This window comes from Schistocerca americana, chromosome 5, assembly GCF_021461395.2.
Source record: "Schistocerca americana isolate TAMUIC-IGC-003095 chromosome 5, iqSchAmer2.1, whole genome shotgun sequence".
Classification (NCBI taxonomy): Eukaryota; Metazoa; Arthropoda; class Insecta; order Orthoptera; family Acrididae; genus Schistocerca; species Schistocerca americana.
The window spans coordinates 23,830,502-23,850,437 of record NC_060123.1 but is presented as its reverse complement, the minus strand read 5'-3'; the positions used below and the strand labels follow the sequence as shown (position 1 = coordinate 23,850,437).

Here is a 19,936-nt window from a genome sequence, read left to right as displayed (position 1 = left end):
ATTTTATGTATTACCACAAAGTACATTGGTTTTGTATAGGAGCATGCCTGGAATGAATTCTTTGAATTAAACCCCACTGTTGTTGAATTTACAGAGGAAGAAGAATTGCAGGAAAGAAAATTAGAACATCAAGAATGGATTGCAGATCTAACATTTTAATTGGACTTAACTACACACTGGCCACAGTAGGACACTGGAGTTGAGAGACCACAGTAAAACACTGGAGTTGAGAAACAACTTATTTCTGATTTGATATGATTGATTTAAAAAGAAAATTGCAATGTGGATGGGAAAAATTTTGCCAAACACAGTTCAGTTCCTTAAACTCACTGGTGTCAAAGAAAACGTGAGGTTTAAAGGATGCACTGTGGCCTCAAAAGAATTGCACGGGTTGTTCTCCAAACCTTTTGAGGACACAACCAATCTTACATCTGTTTTCAATAAAATTTGTAAATTTGGTTGAAAGAGTCCCTGTGCATGTGCAGATGAAAGTGATTGAGCTGCACTATAATGGCCATTTTAAAGAAAAATCCTTTTATGTTAAAACTACCCACAATTTCTATATTGCTTTCCTCAGGTAGAGGTTCCATGTTTTCTTAATGAGGTTTCAAAAGTTGTCCAATATTTTGATCAACATATGTGTGTCAGAGACCTTTCTTCAATTATGGAACTAAATAAGTCACAATTAGATGGCAACCTGAGTGCGAAAATCTATGAAATTGTCCCCGTCTGTGTGTATGCCAGCAGCTTGTATCAGATAAAAATTACATTATGTCTACAGTGTGTCAAAAATAATTATATAATATTGAAAATTTGTTTCATCTGTGGTCTATGTTGTGGAGAAATATAATACCAACTCATACATACTGCAACTGCATTGCCATCTAAATATGGCATTTTTGCAGGTTCTTCCTATTACAGACAGTACAGTGTGGTGGTAGGGGAAGTGTGCAGCCAGGCTCAGCTATATGGCACATGAGCCAGGGCATGGCTCATGAGCTGAATTCTTGGCCACCCCTGCTTTAGCAATGCAGAATCCCACACTAATATAATGAAAGCAGTAACTATAGTGTTGGTTGGGGAAATGCTGGCTGACTAAACAACTGTTTCCTGCTCCTTCAATAAACCTTGAAATCCAAGAATTGTAAGTATGGAGCAGTGTAAGACTGAAGCACGATACCATTCAGAAGACATAATCTGTTGCACTGACATGCTGAAAACAGATGAAGATGCTTGGGCCACAGTTTATGGGGTGCAACCTAAACTAGTCAGTCCTCTAGGAACTCTACCCACATTGTTCCAAGTGGAGAGATATTTGCTGTCAGAGTGTGTGCAGAGGAGATTCTGTGTAGGTACTACAAGGATCATGGCATCTATATTCATTCAGGCAACGAAGCAGCTCTGAAATTTGTATCAGACCCTGCAATGAGATGAAAATGCATTGCAGAAAGCCATGTAGCCCTTGTAAGGCTACGGAAATGTAGCTGGGTAAACCTGTTGTTGGTCCTTGGTCACCCAGGAATTAGTGGTAAGAATGAGCTGATAGGCTCTGCAGGACAGGAGTGACACCTCCATATTTTGGACCATAACCCGCCTTAACCATCATTAATGCAATGGTAAAATCAAAGCTGTGTGGTTGGATCAGAATATAGCATGCAAATTATTGGACTAAGAACCAAAAACAAAAAGGGGCCAAGCTAATGATGCCAAAACAATGTTTTAAGAGAAGCTGTGTAGTCTTGACCTTAAACAGGAGGCAGGCTTCATGACAGAACTAATGACTGGCCATGGCAGCTCCAGGAAACAGACATGTCAGAACTCCTTTTGTGCAGCATAGTGCAGCAGCTCAATGTGACATGGGCTCAACAAGTTGTTGGAAGTGCCCTTCAGTTATACTGAGCCATGCTGCCTCTACAGCCATCCATAATTGCGAGTGTTGCTGGTGCAGGATTTTGTGCACGAACTGACCTCTCGATTATGTCCCATAAATGTTCAGTGGGATTCATGTCAGGCAATATGAAAGGGCAAATCAATCACTTGAACTGTCCAGAATGTTCTTAAGACCAATCACAGTGACATGGAGCACTGTCATCCATAAAAATTCTGTCATTGTCTGGGAACATGAAGTCCATGAATGGCCGTAAATGGTCTCCAAGTACCCAAACATAACCATTTCCAGTCATCAATCAGTTCAGTTAGACCACAGGGCCCAGTCTATCACCATTATGGAACCACCACCAGCGTGCACAGTGACTTGTTGACAACTTTGTGTGGTCTGTGCCACACTCAATCCCCATCATCAACTCTTACTGACTGAAACTGAGACTTATCTGACCAGGCCACAGTTTTCCAGTCATCTAGGGACAACTGATATGGTCACAAGCCCACAAGCGGTGCTGCAGGTAATGTTGTGCTGTTAGAAATGCTATTAGTGTGAGTTGTCTGCTGCCATAGTCTATTAACACCAAATTTCACCACAGTGTTCTAAAGACTAAATTAGTTATAAGTCCCACATTTCTGCAGTTATTTCATGATATGTTGCTTGTCTGTTAGCACTGACAACTGTACGCAAACACCGCTGAACTCCACGCAAACGCAGCAGCTCAGTCGATGAGTGAAGGTCTTCACTGTGTTTTCCATGGTGAGGGGTAATGCATGAAATGTGCTATTCTTGACCACTTTTGACACTGTGGATCATGAAATATCTAATTATCTAATGATTTCTGAAAAGAAATATCCTATGCATCTATCTCAAACTACCATTCTGTGCACAAAGTCTGTTAATTCGTGTCATGCGGCCATAATCGCATCAGCAAGCTTTTCACATGAATCACATGAATACAAATGATAGCTCTGTCAATGCACTGCCCTTCTGTACATTGTGTATCCAATATTACCACCATCTGTGTACGTGCATCTTGATATCCCATGACTTTTGTCACCATAATGTACAGGAAGACGCCCCCAAGTTCAGACTATGTGGTGTGGGGGATGAAACTGCACTGCACTTAATCTTCCACCTGGAAGCACTGGAGGTCAAAAGAGACAGAATATTTGGGTCATTTATTCCTAAGAAACTGAATCCTTCCGGCAGTAAAGGATCTCCTACTGCTCTTTAAGGGTACTGGTTGGCTTTATTAGAGTGACAGGGAGGGAAACCATGCAATAAAATCAGTTTCAGTGTTGGCAACAGAGGGCTAAGAACACTGTTGTTTTTGTGTCCTTGAGTTAATCAAGTACAGTAAGATAAAACATATATAAAATGACTGGTAGTTTTTGGAAAGTCTGGAGGACCAAAAAAGTACTGTAAGTACCTTTTGTTGCCAGTCCTGTACCACAGATGCAGCAGTGTCATGTTTCCAAGATCATTTAAAATGATACCACACAGATTATTATAATGATGAAAGGCCAAAAGTAAACCCACCCAAATACTAATGCATGTTCACACATGTTGTTGTTGTGGTCTTCAGTCCTGAGACTGGTTTGACGCAGCTCTCCAAGCTACTCTATCCTGTGCAAGCCTCTTCATCTCCCAGTACCTACTGAAGCCTACATCCTTCTGAATCTGCTTAGTGTATTCATCTCTTGGTCTCCCTCTACGATTTTTACCCTCCATGCTGCCCTCCAGTACTAAATTGGTGATCCCTTGATGCCTCAGAACATGTCCTACCAACTGATCCCTTCTTCTTGTCAAGTTGTGCCACAAACTCCTCTTCTCCCCAATTCTATTCAATACCTCCTCATTAGTTATGAGATCTACCCATCTAATCTTCAGCATTCTTCTGTAGCACCACATTTCGAAAGCTTCTATTCTCTTCTTGTCTAAACTATTTACCATCCATGTTTCACTTCCATACATGGCTACACTCCATACAAATACTTTCAGAAACGACTTCCTGACACTGAAATCAATACTCGATGTTAACAAATTTCCCTTTTTCAGAAACGATTTCCTTGCCATTGCCAGTCTACATTTTATATCCTCTCTACTTCGACCATCATCAGTTATTTTGCTCCCCAAATAGCAAATCTCCTTTACTTCTTTAAGTGTCTCATTTCCTAATCTAATTCCCGCAGCATCACCGGACTTAATTCGACTACATTCCATTATCCTCGTTTTGCTTTTGTTGATGTTCATCTTACACCTTCCTTACAAGACTGTCCATTCCATTCAACTGCTCTTCCAAGTCCTTTGCTGTCTCTGACAGAATTACAATGTCATCGGGCGAACCTCAAAGTTTTTATTTCTTCTCCATGGATTGTAATACCTACTCCAAACTTTTCTTTCGTTTCCTTTACTGCTTGCTAAATATATAGATTGAATAGCATCGGGGAGAGGCTACAACCCCGTCTCTCTCCCTTCCCAACCACTGTTTCCCTTTCATGTCCCTCGACTCTTATAACTGCCATTTGCTTTCTGTACAAATTGTAAATAGCCTTTCGCTCCCTGTATTTTACCCCTGCCACCTTCAGAATTTGAAAGAGAGTATTCCAGTCAACATTGCCAAAAGCTTTCTCTAAGTCTACAAATGCTAGGAACATAGGTTTGCCTTTCTATAATCCTTCTTCTAAGATAAGTCGTTGGGTCAGTATTGCCTCACATGTTCCAACATTTCTACAGAATCCAAACTGATCTTCCCCGAGGTTGGCTTCTATCAGTTTTTCCATTCATCTGTAAAGAATTCGCATTAGTATTTTGCAGCTGTGACTTATTAAACTGATAGTTCGGTAATTTTCACATCTGTCAACACCTGCTTTCTTTGGGATTGGAATTATTATATTCTTCTTGAAGTCTGAGGGAATTTCACCTGTCTCATACATCTTGCTCACCAGATGGTTTTGTCAGGACTGGCTCTCTCAAGGCTGTCAGTAGTTCTAATGAAATGTTGTCTACTCCCGGGGCCTTGTTTCGACTTAGGTCTTTCAGAGCTCAGTCAAACTCTTCACGTAGTATCATATCTCCCATTTCACCTTCATCTAACTCCTCTTCCATTTCCATAATATTGTCCTCAAGAACATCACCCCTGTATAGACCCTCTATATACTCCTTCCACCTTTCTGCTTTCCCTTCTTTGCTTAGAACTGGGTTTCCATCTGAGCTTGCATGCAAGTGGTTCTTTATTCTCGAAAGGTTAATGAAAAGTTCTGATGAAACATATGTCAGTCTCACAGGCATGATGTTTTAATTTATTATTTCTTTAGTACTGACTCTATTCACACCAAATTTTGCAGACAGTATCCAAATATACTACTGAATTTATTTGCAAAATTAAATCATTAGATGGCACATAGTTTAGGAAATATGACATCCAAGGATATGGGCCTGAGTGAGGCATGGGCATATTTCACAAGTGTTAATAAAATGTTTCGCCATGATAGAAGATACTCAGTCAATTGTGTGATGTACTTCTGAAGATGTGAATGAAGCACAGTGGAATCGAAGTCTGAGTCGATCAGCTGTATTGGGGCATATGTTGAATCATATCAAAAAGTGCCTAAAATGAAACAGATGCCTCACTGTATATGTGGGATTCAAAGAAGCAGTGCTACCCAGATATGGTGGAAATCAGGTGTTTGAAATTTCCTCACTTCCTACTTAACCAGAGCTACTTGGTAGCTGTGAGAAAAGGGCACAATAGCAACATCTCTGAAAATCCACCTTGTGTCCATCACTAGTCTCAGAGACAGAGGCAGGTAAAGTCAATCCTGATTTAGGTTTTCTGTGATTTCCCTACATCGCTTCAGGCATATGCCAGGATCGTTCCTTTGAAAGAGCATGGCTGATTTCCTGCCCCATCCTTCCCCCATCTGATGGTACCGATGACCTCGCTGTCTAGTCCTCTCCCCCAAATCAACAAACTAACAAATAAAAAAGCAAAACTAACTTACAGCTAAGTCCAGTCTGAATGATAACAGATCATCTAGCACCAAGGATAAACAAAAAAAGAAGTATGAAAGAGTGTTTTCACTGGACAACCACATGAGGATTGGCATTTTGGAAAGGGAAGTGTGGCATAGAGTGATAAAATGTAGAATCCTAGGATGGAACATAATGACAGTTTCATCACAAAGTACTGAAGAAGCTTTGGTAACATGGAAATTTTTATCTTGGAGGTTTTGTTTGTATCAATATTACATTTGTTGGTACAACTGTCAAGCACAGAGTTTCAAGTGTAAAGTGTATTTTTGTGTGAGAGTCTCAGACTATATAGTGTTGTGAAAAATTAAGTCATGGATTATCAAAACACATAACCTAAAATGACAACAGAAATTATAATGACTAAACATGCAGTGGTAGTACAAAGAACAGGTCATTGAAATCAAGGCACTGTGGTGCATTGGTACAATTTAACACTGACCACTGACTGACAAAATCATTAACAGTCAGCAGGTACTGACATTATTCTTTTGAGTCCGTCTATTTATCCAAAGACAGAAATGCTTTTTCTTCTTCTTTTCCCTAATTCTCATCATCAACCCCCCCCCCCCCCCCCCCCCCCCCCCCCCGTGTGTGTGTGTGTGTGTGTGTTAGCAATTAAGATCAAATGTGCATGCTTGCTTTTGTATTGTATTTTATTGATCCAGGCAATCATAGTATTGTATAGTTGTACATATGATATTCGACAGGTCAAGAGAGCATATTTACAAGTAATTTTTACAAATTGATTTTTACATTATTTTGTAGCGAGGAAATTATTATCTTAAACAAGACAGTCAATACAAATCATAGAATTGTACGGTTGTACATATGATATTGGACAGGTCAAGAGAACATATTTGTAAGTAATTTTTAATAAATTGATTTTACATTGTTTTGTAATGGGGAACTTACCTATCTTTGACAAAACAGTAAATACAAAGGCTGTATAGTAAAATACAAACAGCTAATACAAATGTAATAGTAAAATAATCCAGTATATTTCATAGACATGCACAGTATATAATTTTCAGACCTAATTGAACATTTATTATAAAATTGTTTGCAATTTTAACCCCTTTCAAAAAATGATCAACTGCATAAAAGCATTGGTCCAAGAGATATTTTTTTAACTTATGTGTGAAGGCTCTTGGGTTCTTTGTTGCTTTGATTTCATTTGATAAATTATTATACATTTTTGCCTCAACCATTGATGTATTAATAAGATATTGAAAAATTGCCACAATCTTATTTTTTTAATTAAGGTCTTTAAATTAAATTTTTGTTCACCTCAGCTATGTATTTAAAACAAAAATGTGCATAAGGACTTACCAAGCCAAGAAGCGTCTATTACATCAACTGACAACTTCTCATACAAAGTTGGAGTCATCCTTGTGAAGGAGATCATCATTCCAAGATCAAATAACAATAGGCAACAGAGGCCTGTAATAATTATCTGCCAAACAAAACAGGTGAAAATGTTAATTCACAGTGTCAAAGAAATTAATTTGCAGTTCATTTGTCTCAATTTGCAATTTAAATACTGTTATTGTTTTAAATAAAGGAAGAAGGTCCATGACATACCCGTAAAGCTTTACAAATATGAAAACGTAGTAGAATTACAGGAAGTACCTAATTTGTTAAGTGGGTGCCTACATGGAGAACTATTGCCATCAGAGTGGAAACCTGCTGACATAGCTCTATATACAAAAAAAAATAGAGAGACAGAAGATAGTTATAAATTATAGAAGATTGAGTGTAAATGCTTTATCAGCTAGATTCCATAAAAGAATCTTGAGGGTAGGGATTGAGGCAAAATGAGAGTACTTGAAGTCACAGGGGTTTTGAGATTGGAGACCATATCAGGGTAATATGATTATTCTTCAGCAACTAACAGAAAAACCAACAATGAATATGTTAATGAGCTATACATATTTATTAATTAAAACAACAAAAAAGTGTGTTATAGCATACCAATCGATAAACTGTACTCAATAAAGAAACTAAATGACATGTTCAAAATACATTAATGCTGTGAATAGTTTATACATTGTGCAACACAGTTAAATGGCCACCTTTTCAAAAAACCCATAATTGTCACTCATTGTAATGCAGAGGTTTTAAATTGCACTCAAAGGTGTCTGCAATCTGCCCCTGTAATGGTGTAAAAGCATAGTACTCTCCAACATCACGAGCTTGGTGCTTCAAACAGCAAAGTGTTGACACATGCTGATAAAGGCCAGAGATGAGAAGTTCATTTGAGATGTAGGATGGGTTAATAATGACACATTGACACCAATTTCATCACAATTCTACCAAACACCACAACGGATATTTACCATTATGGATAGGTTCTCACACTACCTCTTACCCACATTTCACTCACTCTTTTGACATCTCTGCCATGGATGTCAGAACCATGATGCCCAGTTGAAACCATACAGTTTTCTTATGGGTGCCAAGACATACCGCCGCTCAGAATCAAGACGAAGAAACCTGAAGGGTTCACATAAAGAACATCAATGAAAACACTCCTTCACTTGAGGTGCTGATTCCCACACATTTCATAGTCAAAAACAGTGGTTCGCAGTGTGGTGAGCAACAGGATGATGTTCTTGACAACCTTTGACACTGCTGACACCCCCTTGGATGATTGAAGCCTCCTCTAATGACACTGTGGGACTTGAACCCCAATGAATGCGATCATACCCCTTTGGAGTGTAGCACGACCACAACTTTTGCTCTGGTGTACAGGATGGAACCATTAGAGACCATTCAAAACTTTTTGATGAAATTTGGCACTCTTCAGCAGAGTGCTGCTATGCTGGTGCTCTAGCGCATGCTTGTGGACATGTGGAACCTGAGGGATGTCTAAGGGGTTGCCTGCCAGCAAGCATCTAAGAATCCATCATGGGTTGCCTCTGTCCAGGTACATTTTAAAGTACTCAACAAAGGTGCGCAGCTGCTGCTGAGGGTGTTGCTGAACTGGGGAGGTCTTAGAGGGACTCTTCACCATTTTATTTACACATGTGTCACTGTCGCACCCCCTGTTATCAGGACACAGGAGGGCACTAAATAGGAGGCTGAAAAAGCAGAAATGGTCTTTGCTGTTTCAGATCACATTCAAATTTCATCGAATGGTTTTGAACGGTCCCTAGTGGTTCTACTGTGTACAGAAGAGCAAAAATTAAAGTCATGCTACACTCCAAAGGGGTACGATTATGTTCAATGCAGTTACAGGCCCACCATGTTCTTAGAGAATGTAAAATTGTCTATGGGAAGTTGGAAGTCTCAAAGATTGTCAAGGACATCATTCTGTTGCTCACTGACTGTAGTCTGTCATTTTCGAACACGAAAATTGTGTGAAAAAATGCCCCTTGCAAAGAGGTGGTCTCACTGACACAATTATTCCACCCCTGAGGCCCTTTAGTATTGATTCTAATTGATGATATGTCTAAAATGATTTCTTATGCCATCCATAATAAAACCGCATGATTTCAAAACTGGGCATCACAATTTGACCTTCACTGCAGAGGCGTCTAAAGAGGGAGTGAAATGTGGGTAAGAGGGGATGTGACCGACCTTCCCATCATGCAACATGTCTAGGGTGGTATTGGACAGAATTGTGTTGAATTTGGTGCCAGTGTGATATAATTAACATACCTTACTTATACTTCACATGAATTCGTGAGCTCTGCCCCCACAATTCTTTTTTTTTTTTTTTTTTCCACCTCTGACAAGACATTGAGGGCACCATGCTTTTGCACCATTACAGTGGGAAGTTGTAGGCACTTTTGAGCCACATAAGTTGTAGGCACTTTTGAGCCACATTTCAAACTTCTCTTTTGCAATGGAAGACAGTAATGGGATTTCAAGAAGTAACTCTTTAATTTTATTGCACAGTGCACCCAGATAACCTCAGTAAAATATGGTACGGAAAGTTCTGACAGAATGTACATTCTAAGGGAAAAAAAAAGAAACCTACCCCAAAGGAATTATCCAAATGGATTGGAAATCGTTAGAAGTGATGCAGACAAGCAAATGATTACAATTTCAGAGAAATTGAGTGATTTATTCAAGAGCAGGAGCCTCAAATTAAACAACCAGTAACGCGTTGGGCCACCTCTGTCCCTTATGCAAGCAGTTATATAGCTTGGCATTGGTTGACAGAGTTGTTGGATGTCCTTCTGAGGGATATTGTGCCAAATTCTGTCCAACTGACGCTTTACATTGTCAAAATCCCTTGCTGGAAGGAGAGCCCTGCACATAATGCTCCAAACTTTCTCAACTGGGGAGAGATCCGGTGACGTTGCTGGCCAAGGTAGTATTTGGCAAGCACAAAGAAAAGTAGTAGAAATTCTCACCATCTGCGAGGGGGTGTTAACTTGCTTTAATGTAAACCCAGGATGGCTTCCATGATGGGCAACAAAACAGAGCATAGAACATTGTCGATGTACCAAGGTGCTGTAAGGATGCTGTAGGTGATACCCGAAAGGGTGCTGCTACGAAAAAACTGGCACCCCCCCCCCCCCCCTGCCCCCACACACACCATCACTCATGGTTGTCAGCCCATCCGGTGGGTGACAGGCTGGTACCCCACTGCTGTGTGGGACTTCTCCTGACATGTCTTTGCTGGCCATCAGAGCTCTGTTTGAAGCAGGTCTCACCACCGAAGACAATGCTACTCTAGTCAGTGAGATTCCAGTCTGAAGACCTGTTTGGAGAGGAACAGGATACCAGCGGGATGCCAAGGTGACTGTCGCCCATCATATGACCTGACAACCAGGAGTAATGGTCTGGCGTGCCAGGTACCCTTTAGTTGTCATATGCAGCACCCTTACAGCACGTTAGTATGCCAACAACAATCTAAACCCTATTTTGTTGCTCTTCATGGCAAGTCATCCTGGACTTACATTTCAGTAAGATAATGACACCTGCACACGGCAAGAGTTTCTGCCACTTGTATCAAAGCTTGCCAAACCCTACCTTGGCCTGCACAGCTGCTGGGTCTCTCCCCAGCTGAAAACATTTGGAACATTATGGACAGGGCCGTCCAACCATCTCGTGATTTTGACAATCTGAGACACTAACTGGATAGAATTTGGCACAAAATGCTTCAGAAGGACATCCAACAACTCTGTCAATCAATGGCAAGTCAAATAACTGCTGGCATAAGGACCAGAGGTGGACCAACACATTAGTGACTTGCTCAATTTGTGAATCTCCTTCTCTTGAATAAATCACACATTTTTTTTCTGAAATTGTAATCATTTGTTTGTCTGTATATGTACATCACATCTACCAATTTCCATCACATTTGGATAATTCCTTTGTGGTACATGACTTTTTTTGTTCTTTTTTTTTTAGTCCTAGAATGAATATAATGTAGGGGTAGATACCAATCACTGAAAGATGGGAAGCAGATGGAGAGCTTACAGAGGTGTAGCTGGCAGCTCAGAGGGAGGCAGCAGGTTTATTAGATTGGAGTGTAGATGGGAGAAGCAGCTGGTGCAGGGCATAGTGATGCAATTCTGAGCCAGTAAGTTCACTTGGCACAGGATTGCAATAATATGGTGGAGGTGCGGATTTTGAGCGGGGACAGGACAGAGGAAGGGAATATCACTGAAGGGGTGAGTGCAGTGAATTAGTGGACACTGTGGCCAGGAGGATTAGCAGAGGAAAAGAGGTGTTACAAGGATAACTCCCATTCACAGGGATCAGTAAAGCTGGTACTGGCAGGAAGATACCAGACAGCACTGGCTGCAAAACTGCCATGAACTTGAGTACTTTGTGATTGGCAATTTGTTCCGTCGATGGGTGGTCAAGTCTGCTCTTGGCCACTGTTTGGCAGTGGCCCTCCATTCTGGTGGGCAGCTCATTAGTGGTCGTGTCCACGTAAAATGCTGCACAGCAATTGTAGCAGAACTGGTATACAATGTAGCTGCATTCGTAGGTAGACTGCCTCTGATGGGAGGTGATAAGCCTCTGACAGGAGTGTGTAGTATGTGATGGAAGGATGAATTGGGCAGGTCTTGCACCTGGGTCTTGACCTCTGTGGAAAGGGGTTGGGAGTGGAATGTACTAGGGTGTTGGTGGGAGGTGGAATACCACTTTAGGAAGGTTGAGAAGAGTCATGGGTAGGATGTCATTTCCAAGCATGATAATAGATAGTTGACACCCAGGTGAAGGACATAGCTCAGTTGCTCCAGTCTTGGATGATACTGGGTTATAATTGGGGGTGGGGGCTCTCCTTTGGAGCTGTTTCATAGGCACACTCCTGGATTATGTGTTCAGCCGGTACAATGTAGATGCACAGGTTTGTGTCTCAGGGTGCATATGTATGTGTACTCAAGCTCACAAAGGGAGTTCTCTGAAAGCTAGCAAAGTTCTCATTCTTTTATGGATGCCTGTCAACAGTTCAAATGCTTCTACTATTCAGTGAGTGGTCTCCTTTACCCTCACATTATTTGTATTAATATAAATAAAATTATGACTTGCACAGAGTTTTCAGATCACTTCTACTGTATTGCTCAAACCAAAAATCAGGTTAAGAAGAACTTACATTTTTCCCTGTAAATAAGGAGTTCAGGCAAAGTTGTTATCTCTTACTAACATTATTCAAAAAATGCATATCAGTGATTCTTCGGCACTGAACTAGAAACAGTAGTCAAATGGCTGTCTTACTTAGAAGCACTGTAGAAGAATATACAAGGTAGGGACTGGAGATTGTATTATCAATGTTCAGGAATTCAGAGCAGGGAGGGAGGGGCGAAGGGGGAACAGGTGAAAATGATTTGCTGTAGAAAATGAGGCAAGGAAAGTCTACAATAAGGCAACTAAAATTCATCTTATGAAATGATGACATCAGAAAAAAGTGAAATATCAATATGTTTCAGTAATTTGTGGAGAACACAACTGCCTATGGATCAGGAGAACAAAATTGAAATCAACACTAAGCAGTATAGAAAATGGATTTTGGAAACCGTGTTGTATGACTGTAGATTAAACTGGGATGCCAGAAATTAAAAGAAGAATGGGGATTTTTTTAAAAAAGCTGTATGCTTCTATAATACAGGAGTACTTATGTGAAGGACAGAAAATGAAGTAGACTAAAGAAAAAACAGATCGAGAGAATAAAAGATGATATGCAGCAAGAAGTTAACAGGACAATGAGTAGAAAAATGAGAACCGTGGTAATTATGATGTGACAAATGGCCTTTGATGCTGTAAAAATACGGCTGCCTCTTAAATAAAACTACTACTTAAAAAAGTGTATAAATTTGCGTGAGAAGCAGATCTCTTTTCACTATATGCTTATGCAACGGAGACAATCAAGAGTTAAGTATGAAAATAGTGCCAATTTATTAATACTTTCAGAAGACCATTTAAATATTATATATTTTTACCATTTTATGGTGACAAAGCTGGCAACAAACACACAGGACAGCAAAGCTATTGAAGTTACAAGATCTGAATGAAGCATCATATGGAACATATCCCCCCCATGAACCATGGACCTTGCCGTTGGTAGGGAGGCTTGCGTGCCTCAGCGATACAGATGGCCGTACCGTAGGTGCAACCACAATGTAGGGGTATCTGTTGAGAGGCCAGACAAACATGTGGTTCCTGAAGAGGGGCAGCAGGCTTTTCAGTAGTTGCAGGGGCAACAGTTTGGATAATTGACTGATCTGGTCTTGTAACACTAACCAAAACGGCCTTGCTGTGCTGGTACTGCGAACGGCTGAAAGCAAGGGGTTACTACAGCCGTAGTTTTTCCCGAGGGCATGCAGCTTTACTGTATGGTTAAATGATGATGGGGACCTCTTGAGTAAAATATTCCGGAGGTAAAATAGTTCTCCATTCGGATCTCCGGGCGGGGACTGCTCATGAGGCTGTCGTTATCAGGAGAAACAAAACTGGCATTCTACGGATCGGAGTGTGGAACGTCAGATCCCTTAATCGGGCAGGTAGGTTAGAAAATTTAAAAAGGGAAATGGATGGGTTAAAGTTAGATATAGTGGGAATTAGTGAAGTTTGGTGGCAGGAGGAACAAGACTTTTGGTCAGGTGAATACAGGGTTATAAACACAAAATCAAATTGGGGTAATGCAGGAGTAGGTTTAATAATTAATAAAAAATAGGAGTGCGGGTAATCTACTACAAATAGCATAGTGAATGCATTATTGTGGCCAAGATGGGCACGAAGCCCATGCCTACTACAGTAGTACAAGTTTATATGCCAACTAGCTCTGCAGATGATGAAGAAATTGATGAAATGTATGATGAGGTAAAAGAAATTATTGAGATAGTGAAGGGAGATGAAAATGGGTGACTGGAATTCGAGAATAGGAAAAGGGAGAGAAGGAAACATAGTAGATGAATATGGATTGGGGGTAAGAAATGAAAGAGGAAGACGTCTGGTAGAATTTTGCACAGAGCGTAACTTAATCATAGCTAACACTTGGTTCAAGAATCATAAAAGAATGTTGTATGCATGGAAGAATCCTGGAGATACTAGAAGGTATCAGATAGATTATATAATGTTAAAACAGAGATTTAGGAACCAGGTTTTAAACTGTAAGACATTTCCAGGGCCTGATGTGGATTCTGACCACAATATATTGGTTATGAACTGTAGATTAAAACTGAAGAAACTGCAAAAAGGTGGGAATTTAAGGAGATGGGACCTGGATAAACTGACTAAACCAGAGGTTGTACAGATTTTCAGGGAGAGCATAACAGAACAATTGACAGGAATGGGGGAAAGAAATACAGTAGAAGAAAAATGGGTAGCTCTGATGGATAAAGTAGTGAAGGCAGCAGAGGATCAGTAGAAATCCTTGGGTAACAGAAGTAATATTTAATTTAATTGATGAAAGGAGAAAATATGAAAACGCAGTACATGAAGCAGGCAAAAAGGAATACAAACGTCTCAAAAATGAGATCGACAGGAAGTGCAAAATGGCTAAGCACGGATGGCTAGAGGACAAATGTAAGGATGTAGATTAAAGAGACCTTTGGAGAAAAGAGAACGACTTGTATGAATATCAAGAGCTCAGATGGAAACCCAGTTCTAAGCAAAGAAGGGAAAGCAGAATGGTGGAAGGAGTGTATAGAGGGTCTATACAAGGGCAATGTACTTGAGGACAATATTATGGAAATGGAAGAGGATGTAGATGAAGATGAAATGGGAGATATGATATTGCGTGAATGGTTTGACAGAGCACTGAAAGACCTGAGTCGAAACAAGGCCCCCGGGAGTAGGTAACATTCCATTAGAACTACTGACGGCCTTGGGAGAGCCAATCCTGACAAAAATCTACCATCTGGTCAACAAGATGTATGAGACAGGTGAAATACCCTCAGACTTCAAGAAGAAAATAATAATTCCAATCCCAAAGAAAGCAGGTGTTGACAGATGTGAAAATTACCAAACTATCAGTTTAATAAGTCACGGATGCAAAATACTAACACGAATTCTTTACAGACGAATGGAAAAACTGGTAGAGGCTGACCTCGGGGAAGATCAGTTTGGATTCCATAGAAATATTGGAACATGTGAGGCAATACTGACCCTACGACTTATCTTAGAAGCTACATTAAGGAAAGGCAAACCTATGTTTCTAGCATCTGTAAACCTAGAGAAAGCATTTGACAGTGTTGACTGGAACACTCTCTTTCAAATTCTAAGGGTGGCAGGGGTAAAATACAGGGAGTGAAGGGCTATTTACAATTTGTACAGAAACCAGATGGCAGTTATAAGAGTCGAGGGGCATGAAAGAGAAGCAGCGGTTGGGAAGTGAGTGAGACAGGATTGTAGCCTCTCCCCGATTAAATTCAATCTGTATATTGAGCAACCAGTAAAGGAAACAAAAGAAAAATTCGGGCTAGGTATTAAAATCCAAGGAGAAGAAATAAAAACTTTGAGGTTCACCAATGACATTGTAATTCTGTCAGAAACAGCAAAGGACTTGGAAGAGCAGTTGTATGGAATGGACAGTGTCTTGAAAGGAGGATATAAGGTGAACATCAACAAAACCAAAACGAGGATCATGGAATGTAGTCGAATTAAGTCGGGTGATGCTGAGGGAATTAGATTAGGAAATGAGACACTTAAAGTAGTAAAGGAGTTTTGCTATTTGGGGAGCAAAATAACTGATGATGGTCGAAGTAGAGAGGATATGAAATGTAGACTTGCAATGGCAAGGAAAGCGTTTCTGAAGAAGAAAATTGTTAACATCGAGTATAGATTTAAGTGTCAGGAAGTCGTTTCTGAAAGTATTTGTATGGAGTGTAGCCATGTATGGAAGTGAAACATGGATGATAACTAGTTTGGACAAGAAGAGAATAGAAGCTTTCGAAATGTGGTGCTACAGAAGAATGCTGCAGATAAGGTGGGTAGATCACGTTACTAATGAGGAGGTATTGAATAGGATTGGGGAGAAGAGAAGTTTGTGGCACAACTTGACTAGAAGAAGGGATCGGTTGGTAGGACATGTTTTGAGGCATCAAGGAATCACAAATTTAGCATTGTAGGGCAGCGTGGAGGGTAAAAATCGTAGAGGGAGACCAAGAGATGAATACACTAAGCAGATTCAAAGGATGTAGGTTGCAGTAGGTACTGGGAGATGAAGAAGCTTGCACAGGATAGAGTAGCATGGAGAGCTGCATCAAACCAGTCTCAGGACTGAAAACCACAACAACATGGAACATATTATCACAGAACTGGAAAAAGGCGGCCTGTTCACACATTGACGTGAGTAAAGCATTGTCCGTCACTCACCCAGCTATAGAAAGACATACAGTTTAACAAGCACAGCTAAACCAGGTCAGCTTATCATTCTTCACATTACATAATCATTGCCAGAGGCATAAGAGGTGATTATTATAGTGATAGAAATCTTCTTAGTTTTGACTGAGGCCTGAAAAACGGACCTTTAAATTTGTATTCTGGCACCAATCAAATAAATATTGAGCCACACACACAGTATATACACTCCTGGAAATTGAAATAAGAACACCGTGAATTCATTGTCCCAGGAAGGGGAAACTTTATTGACACATTCCTGGGGTCAGATACATCACATGATCACACTGACAGAACCACAGGCACATAGACACAGGCAACAGAGCATGCACAATGTCGGCACTAGTACAGTGTATATCCACCTTTCGCAGCAATGCAGGCTGCTATTCTCCCATGGAGACGATCGTAGAGATGCTGGATGTAGTCCTGTGGAACGGCTTGCCATGCCATTTCCACCTGGCGCCTCAGTTGGACCAGCGTTCGTGCTGGACGTGCAGACCGCGTGAGACGACGCTTCATCAAGTCCCAAACATGCTCAATGGGGGACAGATCCGGAGATCTTGCTGGCCAGGGTAGTTGACTTACACCTTCTACACCACGTTGGGTGGCACGGGATACATGCGGACGTGCATTGTCCTGTTGGAACAGCAAGTTCCCTTGCCGGTCTAGGAATGGTAGAACGATGGGTTCGATGACGGTTTGGATGTACCGTGCACTATTCAGTGTCCCCTCGACGATCACCAGTGGTGTACGGCCAGTGTAGGAGATCGCTCCCCACACCATGATGCCGGGTGTTGGCCCTGTGTGCCTCGGTCGTATGCAGTCCTGATTGTGGCGCTCACCTGCACGGCGCCAAACACGCATACGACCATCATTGGCACCAAGGCAGAAGCGACTCTCATCGCTGAAGACGACACGTCTCCATTCGTCCCTCCATTCACGCCTGTCGCGACACCACTGGAGGCGGGCTGCACGGTGTTGGGGCGTGAGCGGAAGACGGCCTAACGGTGTGCGGGACCGTAGCCCAGCTTCATGGAGACGGTTGCGAATGGTCCTCGCCGATACCCTAGGAGCAACAGTGTCCCTAATTTGCTGGGAAGTGGCGGTGCGGTCCCCTACGGCACTGCGTAGGATCCTACGGTCTTGGCGTGCATCCGTGCGTCGCTGCGGTCCGGTCCCAGGTCGACGGGCACGTGCACCTTCCGCCGACCACTGGCGACAACATCGATGTACTGTGGAGACCTCATGCCCCACGTGTTGAGCAATTCGGCGGTACGTCCACCCGGCCTCCCGCATGCCCACTATACGCCCTCGCTCAAAGTCCGTCAACTGCACATACGGTTCACGTCCACGCTGTCGCGGCATGCTACCAGTGTTAAAGACTGCGATGGAGCTCCGTATGCCACGGCAAACTGGCTGACACTGACGGCGGCGGTGCACAAATGCTGCGCAGCTAGCGCCATTCGACGGCCAACACCGCGGTTCCTGGTGTGTCCGCTGTGCCGTGCGTGTGATCATTGCTTGTACAGCCCTCTCGCAGTGTCCGGAGCAAGTATGGTGGGTCTGACACACCGGTGTCAATGTGTTCTTTTTTCCATTTCCAGGAGTGTATAAAACTGAAATGGTTTATCACCCTATTTCCAGGAATAAAAGTCTAGATGACGACAATGTGTCCTGACTGGCCAACTGTTAACTTTTTTATTTTATAGAGAAGGATATTCCAAGGGCTGGTACTGTAAGAGGAGTTTCTCAGATACTTTTCAACCAAACACACTTCACTGCATAAAATGTTTTCATTTGTGTCCGGGCATGATTTGAGTACCATACATCATTTGCTCTATATTACTAGGACTTGGATCTGTCTGTAAGTGGCCCACACACTGCTCCCACATCAGAGTTTAATTACCAGTGGGTGCCTTGTTTTACACAAAAGACTGAATTTACATTTTACTTCTGAGCAACTTCAATATTTAGACAAAGGTTTTCCACCGACTATAGTCAACAAGTTCATCTTTTATTTCACGCAAGAGAAATAAATGTCAAATAAAATTATGATAAGTAGTATATATTTTTAATGTAGTGTTGCACAGTACCTGTGGCAGTAACGGTTTCACATCCTTTAGTTCCGTTCCGTTGTTCTTTGCCTTTTGTACATTAAAAGACCCTTCTATTTTCGTTATATCCAAGGTTAACATTCTGAAATAGAAAAATGTAGTCGTTAGCACATGTTTAAAATAATAGTAACATTACAAGGGGGGAACAACTGTATTGTCACCAAATGAAATTCTTAAAATTATCCTAATGTCTTTGAGATTGGATTAGATTAGTACTTGTTCGATAGATCATGAATACGACACTTCATAATGATGTGGAACGTGTCAGGTTAATAAAAGGTGTCTATACAAGATACTACATTACACAAAATATTACATTACACTTAATATTTTTTATGGAATATTTAATCAGATGTTTAGTTTTCGTGCATCTGAAACTGTAGAAGTGTCAGCATACGTGTTGTCACAGTAATTAATTGTCAAACATTGATAATAATCAGAGTTTCGGGGACAACAAAACTTAGTATCGTGCGGTACAGGTCCACAGAACGATTGTTTAAGTACCGGTAACGGACCAAAGGACTGTTTATATAGGGCAGTTTGTTAGCTTTTATCAATTTAGATGATAAAAATAACAAATTGCTCTACTATAATTTACTAAAAATTTCTTTGAATTTAGGGCCTTTGTGTGTAGCGAACGTAACTTAACCTGGTGTCAGTCTGTTGAAGTGGCAGTTCAGTTACCTACAGGAAACATCATCTTTCGCTAAAAATTGTTTCGTAACCTAACAGTTAGCAAATTCTGTAAGGTTTATGTGGTGCGTACAAATGTTTCTCACGGAAAGTAGGCATGGAACCGATATCATAAGGCTTTCTTTCTTTAAAGGAAATAAAAAAAGCCGCAAAAGGTCACGTACTGCTCCTGTGCTCCTGTAGGGGTCGCGAAGACAAAATTTAAGTGCGCAAGGAGACAGGTAAAACTTCATTTATCACTGGGATGCAGGTAGGCCCATCAACTTTATTTTCTTAAATGGAACTATGCTGCTTTTTGCGCCATAATAGTAGATCTGTATGAGGCAAATATAATGATATAACATTTCGTAGATCTGAGTACTTCCTTTCAGGGAGGGCTCTGCGTGTTACCTTGAACGGGAGTCGG

General features: G+C 41.2%; 1 protein-coding gene across 1 annotated transcript in view; it reads right to left on the bottom strand.

Annotated features, from left to right (window-relative positions):
* Nucleotides 1-19,936, bottom strand: part of LOC124615591 (sugar transporter ERD6-like) — a 196,779-nt gene that overhangs the window by 18,915 nt on the left and 157,928 nt on the right. Inside the window, exons 2-3 of the mRNA XM_047143576.1 lie at nt 18,817-18,919; nt 7,250-7,373 (exon numbers count right to left, since the gene is read on the bottom strand). Coding sequence (XP_046999532.1) covers nt 7,250-7,373; nt 18,817-18,918 — 226 coding nt within the window. The 5' untranslated portion in view covers nt 18,919. The remainder of the gene's footprint in view (nt 1-7,249; nt 7,374-18,816; nt 18,920-19,936) is intronic.